The sequence below is a fragment of the Tachysurus vachellii genome, chromosome 21, assembly GCF_030014155.1.
Source record: "Tachysurus vachellii isolate PV-2020 chromosome 21, HZAU_Pvac_v1, whole genome shotgun sequence".
NCBI classification, from domain to species: Eukaryota; Metazoa; Chordata; class Actinopteri; order Siluriformes; family Bagridae; genus Tachysurus; species Tachysurus vachellii.
In genome coordinates, this window is record NC_083480.1 from 19,276,303 (window position 1) to 19,288,586 (window position 12,284).

General features: G+C 42.6%; 1 protein-coding gene across 2 annotated transcripts in view; it reads left to right on the plus strand.

Annotated features, from left to right (window-relative positions):
* The first annotated feature begins 1,885 nt into the window (after positions 1-1,885).
* LOC132864025 (junction plakoglobin-like) overlaps positions 1,886-12,284 on the plus strand; it is a 40,890-nt gene continuing 30,491 nt past the window's right edge. Inside the window, exon 1 of one of the 2 annotated variants that reach the window (XM_060897221.1) lies at positions 1,886-2,003. In XM_060897221.1, coding sequence (XP_060753204.1) covers positions 1,950-2,003 — 54 coding nt within the window. In that variant the 5' untranslated portion in view covers positions 1,886-1,949. The remainder of the gene's footprint in view (positions 2,004-12,284) is intronic. The other variant, XM_060897222.1, reaches the window with a different exon arrangement.

Sequence of the window (12,284 nt, forward strand, 5' to 3'; positions counted from 1 at the left end):
CATTCGTCTCCTCTGATTTTGTCTCATTTGTCTCCTTCTCTGATTCTTTATAAATAATCCCACATTTCTTGGGCTTTGGGTTTGGTTAAGCCTCTCAAGACTAATAAAATAAGTATATGGGGTTAAAATCTTGCATGTAGGCAGTGTTCTTGTTACGTATGTGTTTGTGTATATATCTATTCGATGGACCACTGTTTTCTGACCCCCTTACTGGGGGTGGGGGGAAAAAAAATGATTTACATCATTTAAAATAAACTTGTGGTGAAATTAACCTAAACTTGGGGATTGAGAGCAGCTATGACCTATGCACAGTTCAATACTGTATGGGTGAGGCAATAACATCGCACATTCACTGGACAGCGAAGGATGAATTTTGTTGTACTGGGAAACTTGTTTCCTTACTGTGCATCTGACAACAAATGCTTTAAATCTAAGTAACTATCTGAATAGACTAATCAGGTCTATGTAAATCTTAGATCACTTCCATGCTAAGTGCTGCTTATAGACTGGATGTGCTAAATGTGCAGTGGTTAGTAAAAGAGCAGGTTAAGCCTAGAGGTTTCTTTCCAAAGCAAGTCAGACCAGTAAAATGTAATGCTATTGTGTAATGTTTCTCATTTCCGAGGGGTGTTTGTGAGATGTGTCAACAGCTTCAGGAATAAAATATACTGCAACAAAACTAGCAACAATATTTTTTGTGATCATTACTGAAAGTAAGTCTTTTCTTTGATGAATTTAATGATGACTTTATGAAATTAACCCTACCCCTTAAAAAATCTGAGTCAGATTGTGCAAAGCCAATTAAAACCAAGCCGAAACTTACCTGGTCACCATGACAACTGGCTGCAGGCCAAAAGCCTCCATACTACTGCAATAAACAGCGTAAACCATGCAGCGATAGGCCACGCCCACGTCTGCTAGCGAACCAGCGGAGGGAGAGAGCGAGAGAGAGAGACAGACACACACACACAGAGAGACAGGGATAGAGAGAGGGAGAGAGAGAGACACAGACACACACACACAGAGAGAGAGGGAGAGAGACAGAGAGAGACACGCACACACAGAGAGAGCGAGACACAGACACGCACACAGAGAGACAGGGATAGAGAGAGAGACACAGACACACACACACAGAGAGACAGGGATAGAGAGAGGGAGAGAGAGAGACACAGACACACACACAGAGAGACAGGGATAGAGAGAGGGAGAGAGAGAGACACAGACACGCAGATAGAGAGAGGGAGAGAGAGAGAGACACAGACACGCACACAGAGAGACAGGGATAGAGAGAGGGAGAGAGAGAGAGACACAGACACGCACACAGAGAGACAGGGATAGAGAGAGGGAGAGAGAGAGAGACACAGACACGCACACAGAGAGACAGGGATAGAGAGAGAGACACAGACACACACACAGAGAGACAGGGATAGAGAGAGACAGACACACACACACAGAGACAGAGAGAGGCAGAGAGAGAGAGAGAGACAGAGACACACATAGAGAGAGAGAGACAGAGAGAGAGACACGCACACAGAGAGAGAGACAGAGAGAGAGACACGCACACAGAGAGAGAGAGAGACACAGAGAGAGAGAGAGAGAGACAGAGACAGAGACACGCACACATAGAGAGAGAGAGACAGAGAGAGAGACACGCACACAGAGAGAGAGACAGAGAGAGAGACACGCACACAGAGAGGGAGAGACAGACAGAGAGAGAGACACAGAGACACGCACACAGAGAGAGAGAGAGACACAGAGAGAGAGAGACAGAGACACGCACACACATAGAGAGAGAGAGAGACAGAGACACACATAGAGAGAGAGAGAGAGACACGCACACACACAGAGAGAGAGAGAGAGAGACACGCACACACACAGAGAGAGAGAGAGAGAGACACGCACACACACACACACACACACAGAGAGAGGTCGGTCGGTCGGTGGTGTGAATGCGGAGGTTCAGAATAGAGCAGCAGCAGCGGGAGCCGCACGGACACCGACAGGTAAATAAGTAAATAACAGCTGAGCTCATTTTTATTCCTTAATGTGTGTTTGATGTTGACGCCGCAGGCGGGCGGATGTTCAGTAGCTCGTGATGTTCCGCGCTGTGAATTCGCTCGGCGTCATGATATAAAATGAGTTTACATTAAAATCCTGTCTTTCCGCCGCATTGAGCCGGATGTTACATGGAGCCTGCAGAAGAACATCGTGTCACCGCTTTACTGCAAAATCCGAGTCACTTCTACATGAGAGGAAATATAATGTAGAATAGAATAGAACTCTATAACCGTCAGCACTACAACATGCAGCTCGTATATTATTAATGTTATGTGTTTTATTTTAATTACTAATTTAAGGGGCACACTGGGGTTTGGTCCCTGCCTCCATCCTGGGGGGTGGGGGGTGGGGGATGTGTTTGCATGTTCTCTCTGTGTTTTATTCGTCTCCTGTTGTACTCATGTGCCTCATGGTTAAGTTGTGAGCTCTGAGATGGTTTTTCGCTCACCGTGGTGATAAAAATTGGTTATGTGAGTTACTGTAGTGTCCTGTCAGTTATCCCCTGACCCTCTCACATCAACAAGGCCTTTCTGTCCACAGAACTCATGCTTACTGGATGCTTTTTCATCTTTTTCTCAACATGTTGTGTAAACTCTATAGACTTTTGTGTGCGCACAAGATCCCACAAGATCAGAGGTCTCTAAAACATTCAAACCAGTACTTCAATACAGTACTTCAATAATCTTGCTAGAGTTCATGTCACTGAAATGATGGATCTCATGATGGATCTTCACTCTTCACCACTCTTCACTGGTTTCTTCACTCATGTTGCTCTGCTAGGTCTTTAGAAACAGAGGCTTTTATTTGTCCCAGCTTGTTAGGATGATAGGGGTCAGAGTGCAGCATCGGTGAGATGGTTAAGGACCTTAATCTAGAGCACAACAGTAACAGTGTGGCAGTGCTAGGACTTGAGCCCCTGACCTGCTGATCAGTAACCCATTGAGTCCTTCACTAACTGTGTTAAGTGAGAGTTGAATACTACACTAACCTGAGCCTTAATCAGACACTTGATCCTCTGCGCTCGTGGCTCACCTGTTTATGTGGTCGTGTGTAGCACCAATGCATGTTACTTATATTCACTGATATGTGTGTTATATTAACTAAATCAGTGTAAGACAAGAAAGAAATTAAAACTTCACGTCCTGCTGCTTGCTGGTTGAAGTTATTTTGTTTAAAAAAAAAAATAGGAAAAAATCATGCTTCATGCTGATGAAAGTACTAGTTGAATTACTGTGATCCTGAAGAATAAACTGAATCATTTGTGACATGGGTGAGTGTTTGTTGAAGCTACACACTCTGGATTTTGCTTGTAATCTGGATTTCCAGTGCATTATGGATAAAAGTGCAGTGAACTACAAAGGAAAAGTAATAATACCACTCTGAATTCGAACAACTGCTGCACCGCACCCTAAGAAGTGCACCATTTAGGGAATAGGGAATGAAGTCAGACAGACATTTTGACATGCAAGCTCTGAAGTCTCCACCCCTTTTAAACACACACACACACACACACACACACTCACATACACACACATTAGCACAATTAGATACACAATTATTAGTGTGTTGAATGTTTGATGTTAAATGAAGGTAACAATTAAATCTCCTGCAGATTACTGGATAAATGTAGCCTCTGATAGTAAAAACAAGAATAGGTCTGACTTTAATCACTTGCACTTCTTCATCACCTTTTTTTGAAGGAAACACAACATTTGATCACAGGATGCCCAGGATGCCTATTTTACTAGCTTTGTGATTGCAAGTCAAATGAATTTGCACTGTAAATCTGTTTTACAGTTGTTTTGTTTTTAATAGACTGTAAGAGTGGATTTTAAATCTCTGCAGCCTTCAGCAACAGGATTAAAAACATTAGCTGTGTTGATTAATGGAGTCAGTGCAAAGATGTGCATTGAGTATTGATTTGTATGTACTATTGTACTATTAATTCAAAGTGCAGGGTTTCAGAAGTCTATACGCTCTCCTAGACAAAGCAAGAACAGTGTTTCTCTTCATTCAAAAATCATATATTACAGCAGAGTAAAGCACTGTGGGTTACTGTCTTGGGCTACGTTCTATTCATGTACCCTATGAATCACTGTTACATGACCTTTACTCTATTTCAGTCAGGACCACTTGAGTCAAAATAAAGACAATTCTTTGACATATTTAAATTTTTAATTTGCAAGCTTATAAAATTTACATTTGGCGGTATGGCTTTGTTCTGAATTCCCCATCTTTTTCATGAGCTCCATGAAAGCTAGTCAGGGAACAGCAGCAGCTTCGTGGGGGGGACAATCTCCCATTTAACTGGGAAAGCAGCAAGACAAAATCCCCCCCAAACAGACCATGCCAAGCAATCCTCCCTGGCTCTCCTGCTAACTAGCATTTCACTAGCCAAACTTATTAGTAAAACACCAACAGAGCAGAGGACATGTTATTATCAGGCACGGAAAGCAGTTCCTTTGCCATTTACTAGCAACCACTGACCATTAAAAACCCCCCCCAAAACCAACGGAAGGCGCAGCGTCTGTATACGATTCAAGGCCTCAGAAGACTCAAGGAGGAGAGCTAGCAGCAGCAGAGGAGAAGCGCTAGCAGCAGCAGAGGAGGAGAGCTAGCAGCAGAGCTAGCTCAATCACAAACAGAACACGAGACACCAAGTGCCTCCTCCCTGAATATCCCCCCAGTAGCCATCCCTCTAGGATCCATCCAACAACCCGAGAAAGGAGACTTCCAAAAGGCCCAACAAGAAATCCAGTCTTAACTTCCTTTCCCAACAAAGAATCAACAATTTCAGGTTCTTTAACAGCAGAAAGCAAATTATTATAGGCAAACTAATGAGTAGGCAACCAAGACACTCCTGCGAAAACCTCGGATAAGTCCAATTAAATAATTGAAGAAGCAGCGGGTTAGGATGCTTCACAGTGCCTTTCCCAGCTTTGGAACCTTTTTTTTTTTTTTTTTAAGAACAGAAACACAATACAAGCAGAGCCAGTAGCCATCGATTATCATCCACCAGGTCATTATCTTTCGCAGCAAGGCATGGCATAACATATCATAACCGCCTAGCAGGGCAAAGCATAACCAGAGAGTCCTAACACAACGCAACATAATGCCCAGCAAGGCATGGCATAACGTATCACAACAGCCCAGCGAGGCACAGCCCAACATATCACAACAGCCTAGGGAAGCATAGCACGACGCATCACAACAGCCCAGCGAGGCACAGCCCAACATATCACAACAGCCTAGCGAGGCATAGCATGACGCATCACAACAGCCCAGCAAGGCATAACCCAGCGTAACGCAACACAACACAGCCCAGCAAGGCATCGCATAGCATAAAGCAACACAGCCCAGCAAGGCACAGCACAAGGCAACCCGACACAGCCCAGCAAGGCATCGCATAACGTAACGCAACACAGCCCAGCAAGGCACAGCACAACGCAAAAATCACGCTTAGCAAGGCACTGCATAACGTATCACTACAGCCCAGCGAGGCACAGCACCACGCATCACAACAGCCAACGAGGCATAAACACAGTGCGACGCAACACAACATGGCCCAGCAAGGCACAGCACAACATAACGTAACACAACATAGCCCAGCAAGGCATAGCACAACGTAACCCAACACAGCCCAGAAAGGCATGGCATAACATACCATTACAGCCTATGGAGGCATAGCATAATGCAACAAACGCCTATCGAGACACAGCATAACGTATCATACAACCTAGGGAGGCATAGCACAACTCAACATAACGCCCAGCAAGGCATAACGCATCATAACAGCCAAACAAGGCACAGCATAACATAACAAAACGCATAGCAAGGCACGGCCTAACGTATGACAACAGCCTAGCGAGGCACAGCACGACGCATCACAACAGCCCAGCGAGGTACAACATAGTGCAATGTAACCTACATGGCCTAGCAAGGCATAGCATAACGCAACACAACATAGCCTAGCAAGGCATAGCACAACATACCATAACACAGCCCAGTGAGGCATAGCACAACATATCACCACAGCTTAGCGAGGCACAACATAGCGTAATGTTACCCAACACGGCCTAGCAAGGCACAGCCCAACGCAACACAGCATAGCCCAGCAAGGCACAGCCCAACACAGCCTAGCGTGGCATAACATAGCGCAACGTAACCTACCATGGCCTAGCAAGGCATAGCATAATGCAACACAACATAGCCTAGCAAGGCACAGCACAACGTATCACAACAGCCTATCGAGGCACAGAACGACGTATCACAACAGCCTAGTGAGGCATAACATAGCGCAACGTAACCTAACCTGACCTAGCAAGTCATAGCATAACATAACATAGCCTAGCAAGGTAAGCCTAGCTAGCATAACATAGCATAGCATAACCTAGCATACCATAACGAGCTGGCTTAGCAAGGCATATCGAGGCATGCATTACCTAGCATGAGGCAATCTAGCCTAGTATAGCAAGCATGGCATGACCCATCATGACGAGCAATGCAAAAACATAGCATAACCTTATCTTATAACATAGAGTAACATACAATATAACCTAGCATAGCATAGCATAACATACATAGCATAGCGAAGCATAGCCTAACGTAGCGTGGCATAACAGACTGTACAACACGCCAGCCCTAAGGTCCAATCCGGCTCAACAAACGCACCATTATACACGAACATATCGATTCGTATCGATTTACCGTAAGTTTAAAGCGTCTTCAAACTTCCCCTTCGGCTCGAGTATACTAATAGCAATCACGACCTCTTATAGTTCCATATCGTGAACACAAAAGGAGATAGCTTGCGGTTTAAACTCTAATCAGCCGCCGAGTTTAAATCGCAGCAGCAACAAAGCAGAGGAAGCAGCCCCACAAAAGAAGATAGCTTGCGGTTTAAACCCCAAATAGCCACCGAGTTTAAATCGCAGTTGCAGCAATGCAGAGGAAACAGCCAAGCAGACAGACTGAAAATGCATTTAAATAGGGCGCCCTGTTTGAAAGGGACCAATAGCACGCTTAGGAATCAGATCAGCTGATGGGCGGGGTTAGAAAATTGACATCAGCTGATAGCCGAGCTTGACTATGTGGCCTGCCTGAACTGACGCTGAACGCTATATAATGATGGTCTTTGATCCAGACCATCACAGACTATTGTCATGAAGTGCTTTGAGAAACTGGTCCTGTATCACCTTGCTGCGGGCCTACCACCAGTGCTGTTCATTGACTTTAGCTCTGCGTTCAATACAGTCCTCCCACTGTACTGAGCTCACTAAGCTCAGTGACCTCGGTATCTGAACCTCCACTTGCAGATGGATTCTGGACTTTCTCACCAACAGACCTCAATCTGTTAGGTTGGGCAAACAGGTATCCTTAACCCTCATTCTGAACACTGGCATTCCACAGGGCTGTGTTCTGAGCCCTCTACTCAACTCCCTGTTCATCCACAACTGTGCTCCTCTGCATAACTCTAACATCTTGATGAAGTACGCAGATGACACCACCGTTGTCGGCCAGATCAGCAAAAACGATGAATCGGCCTACAGGGAAGAGATCCAAAGCCTGACAGCGTGGTGTGCCATCAACAACCTGACCTTCAACACCACGAAGACTAAAGAGCTCATCATGGACTTTCAGAAATCTAACAGCAGGAGACATTCCCCAGTCTACATCAATGGAACTGAGGTAGAGCGGGTCTCCAGCTTTAAGTTCTTGGGAGTTCACAGCTCTGAGGATCGGTCCTGTCACCAGAACACTTCAGCTCTGGTTAGGAAGGCACAACAACTCCTGTACGTCTTGAGGAGCCTTAAGAAAGCTCATCTGTCCCCAGGGATTTTAACGATTTTCTACGGCTGCATCATCGAGAGCATCCTGACCAACTCCATCACTGTGTGGTGCACAGGCTCCACTGTGTGTGAACGTAAAGCCCGGCAAAGGGGGGTCAAAATCGCCCAACGCATTACTGGCACCCGACTACCTGCCATTGAGCACCTTCACCACAGCAGATGTCTGCGCAGAGCTCACAACATCATCATTAAAGACTCTTCTCATCCTTCACGTCACAAACTGTTTAACCTCCTTCCATCAAGAAGGAGTAACAGGAACATACGCACCAGAACCTGCAGGTTCAGGGACAGCTTTTTTTCCATCCACCATCACACTACTGAACTCTACACTACACCGTTAGAACACTGTAAAAATACAGTATATAACTTCTGTACAATTATACATACAATGTACATATTACATATTGTATTTTTATCCTAATTCTCTACACATATTGTGATTCTACATACATCTGCACTATTTTATTTGTGTGTATCACCTTTATATATATTTTATATATCACCTTATAGCCTTTATATTGATTCACTGTACATATAGTGGTGTGAAAAAGTGTTGGCCCCCTTCCTGATTTTTTATTTTTTTGCATGTTTTTCACACTTAAATGTTTCATACCAGCAAACAAATGTAAATATTAGTCAGAGATAACACAAGTAAACACAACATGCGGCTTTTAAATGAAGTTTTTTATTATTAAGGGAAAACTAAATCCAAAACCACATGGCCCTGTGCGAAAAAGTATTTGCCCCCTAAACATAATAACTGGTTGGTCCTCCCTTAGCAGCAAGAAATGCAATAAAGTGTTAGTGATAACTTACAGTGAGTCTGTTACAGCTGAGGCTGTGGGGGAATTTTGGTCCAGTCATCTTTACAGAATTGTTTTGTAATTCGGCCACATTGGAGGGTTTTCGAGCATGGATCTCCCTTTTAAGGTCCTGCCACAGCATCTCAATAGGATTCAGGTCAGGACTTTGACTCGGCCACTCCAAAGTCTTCATTTATTTTTCTTCAGCCATTCAGAGGTGGACTTGGTGTGTTTTGGATCATTGTCCTGCTGCAGAACCCAAGTTCACTTCAGCTTGAGGTCACGAACAGATGGCTGCACTTTGTCCTTCAGGGTTTTTTGTAGACAGCAGAATTCATGGTTCTGTTTATCACAGCAAGTCTTCCAGGTCCTGAAGCAGTAAAACAGCCCCAGACCATCACACTACCACCACCATGTTTTACTGTTGGTATGATGTTTTGTTCTGAAATGCAGTGTTACTTTTACCAGATGTAATGGGACACACACCTTCCAAAAAGTTCAGCTTTTGTCTTGTCAGTCCACAGAGTATTGCAAATCTTTAGAAATGGCTTTATAACCTTTTCCAGACTGATAGATCTCAATTACTTCTTAATTCGTAATTCTTTCTCATTTGTTCCTGAATGTCTTTGGATCTCAGCATGATGTGTAGCTTTTGAGGATCTTTTGGTCTACTTCACTTTGTCACTCAGGTCTTATTTAAGTGTTTTCTTGATAGTGAACAGGTGTGACAGTAATCAGGTCTGGGTGTAGCTAGAGACATTATACTCAGGTGTGATAAACCACAGTTATGTTATGTTTTAACAGGGGGGCAAACACTTTTTCATACAGGGCCATGTAAGTTTATATTTTGTTTTCCCTTAATAACAAAAACCTTCATTTAAAAACTGCATGTTGTGTTTACTTGTGTTATCTTTGACTAATATTTACATTTATTTGATGATCTGAAACATTAAATTGTGACAAACATGCAAAAAATAATAAAAAAGGAAGGGGGCCAACACTTTTTCACACCACTATGATTACATACATATATATAATTGGCAGTCGTGGCCTAATGGTTAGAGAGTTTGACTCCTACTTTGACTCTAATGGTTAGAGAGTTTGAGGGGGGATTCGAACCAGTGACCTTCCGATCAGTAGTTGAACACCTTAACCACTGAGCTACCACATCCCAGAAACCTTGCTGAACGATGCCATGCTGGACAGCGTGCTACATCTGCCGAACCTTTCCCCCGCAAGTGCACTTGAGCCTGGCTTTACAAAAACCTGCTGATCAGATTAAAGGGACAGAACAACACCTGGAGTCAAAATACACACAGCATGTTACATGTATGGATGCATATCCCTCAGCTACATGGGCAGCTTCTCTCTGATCTCTGCCTGGTTCATTTTATACCAACCTACAGGCAGAAACCTGTTAAACCTGTAGTAAAGACTGTAAAGAAATGGACCAATGATACAGAGCAGGTTTTACAAGCCTGTTTTGACCTAACAGATTGGAGTGTTTTTGATGCCAACGATCTGGACGAGTTTACTGAGAATGTAACTTAATATATCAGTGAATTTTGTGGCTCAGCAACAAAATCAGACATAAGAAGACTACAGAGAAGAGTTGGGACTGCTGAAAGGATTATCTGTGCTTCCCTGCGCACCCTCCAAAAACTCTATATATCCAGAGTGAAGAAAAGGGCTCAGAAAGTCACTCTGGATCCCTCACATCCAAGTCATCCAGTTTTTGAACATTTACCATCTGGCCGTTGATACAGAGCCCCAAATACCAGAACAACCAGGCACAAGAACAGTTTCCTCTCCCAGACAATATACCTCATGAACAGTTAAATGTTCCCCCAAGATACAGTAACAATGTGCAATAATCTTAAATGTAATTGTTACTATCTCCATCCTAGTACATCCCTGCATCTCATTCCATTCTATTCCATTCTATCATTTATAGCACAACTGTACATACAAGTTATTTATTGTTTAATTTATTGTTCACATTTTTACATGTATTTTTTTGGTAATCTCTCCCATCTTGTTGTCTATGTGTAATGGAAGCGTATGACACTAAAACAAGTTCATTGTATTTGCAAGCATACTTGGAAATAAAACTCATTCTGATACTGATTACTCAGAAATGATCTTATTCTGTAATGACTGTTAGTCTGTAATGACCGTTACTCTACTCTGTAATGACTGTTAGTCTGTAATGACTGTTACTCTACTCTGTAATGACTGTTAGTCTGTAATGACCGTTACTCTACTCTGTAATGATGTTAGTCTGTAATGACTGTTACTCTACTCTGTAATGACTGTTAGTCTGTAATGACCGTTACTCTACTCTGTAATGATGTTAGTCTGTAATGACCGTTACTCTACTCTGTAATGATGTTAGTCTGTAATGACCGTTACTCTACTCTGTAATGACTGTTAGTCTGTAATGACCATTACTCTACTCTGTAATGACTGTTAGTCTGTAATGACCGTTACTCTACTCTGTAATGACTGTTAGTCTGTAACGACTTTAAACTGTAGAGACTGTTAGTCTGTAATGACCTTATTCTGTAATGACTGTTAGTCTGTAATGACCGTTACTCTACTCTGTAATGACTGTTAGTCTGTAATGACTTTAAACTGTAGAGACTGTTAGTCTGTAATGACCTTATTCTGTAATGACTGTTAGTCTGTAATGACCGTTACTCTACTCTGTAATGACTGTTAGTCTGTAATGACCGTTACTCTACTCTGTAATGACTGTTAGTCTGTAACGACTTTAAACTGTAGAGACTGTTAGTCTGTAACGACCTTATTCTGTAATGACTGTCTGTAATGATGATAAACTGTAATGACGTTAATCTGTAATGACTGTTACTCTTCATTGACAGTTGCTCTAAAATGACCGCTAGTTTGTAATGAATGTTACTCTGTAATGACCGTTACTCTACTCTGTAATGACTGTTATGTCTGTAACGACTTTAAACTGTAAATACTGTTAGTCTGTAATGACGTTAATCTGTAATGACTGTTACTCTTCATTGACAGTTACTCTGAAATTACCATCAGTTTGTAATGAATGTTACGTTGTAATGACCGTTACTCTGTAATGACTGTTAGTCTGTACTGGCTGTTAATCTGTAATTACTGTTAGTGTGTAGTGATGTTACTCTGTAATAACTGTTAGTCTGTAATGACCTTATTCTGTTATGAACGTTAGTCTGTAATGTTGTTAACCTGTAATGACGTTACTCTGTAATGACAGTTACTCTAAAATGACCGTTAGTTTGTAATGATGTTACTCTGTAATGACCGTTACTGTACTCTGTAATGACGTTAGTCTGTAATGACGTTAGTCTGTAATGATGTTACTCTGTAATGACCGTTACTCTACTCTGTAATGACGTTAGTCTGTAATGACATTAGTCTGTAATGATGTTACTCTGTAATGACCGTTACTCTACTCTGTAATGACGTTAGTCTGTAATGATGTTACTCTGTAATGACCGTTACTCTACTCTGTAATGATGTTAGTCTGTAATGACATTAGTCTGTAATGATGTTACTCTGTAATGACCGT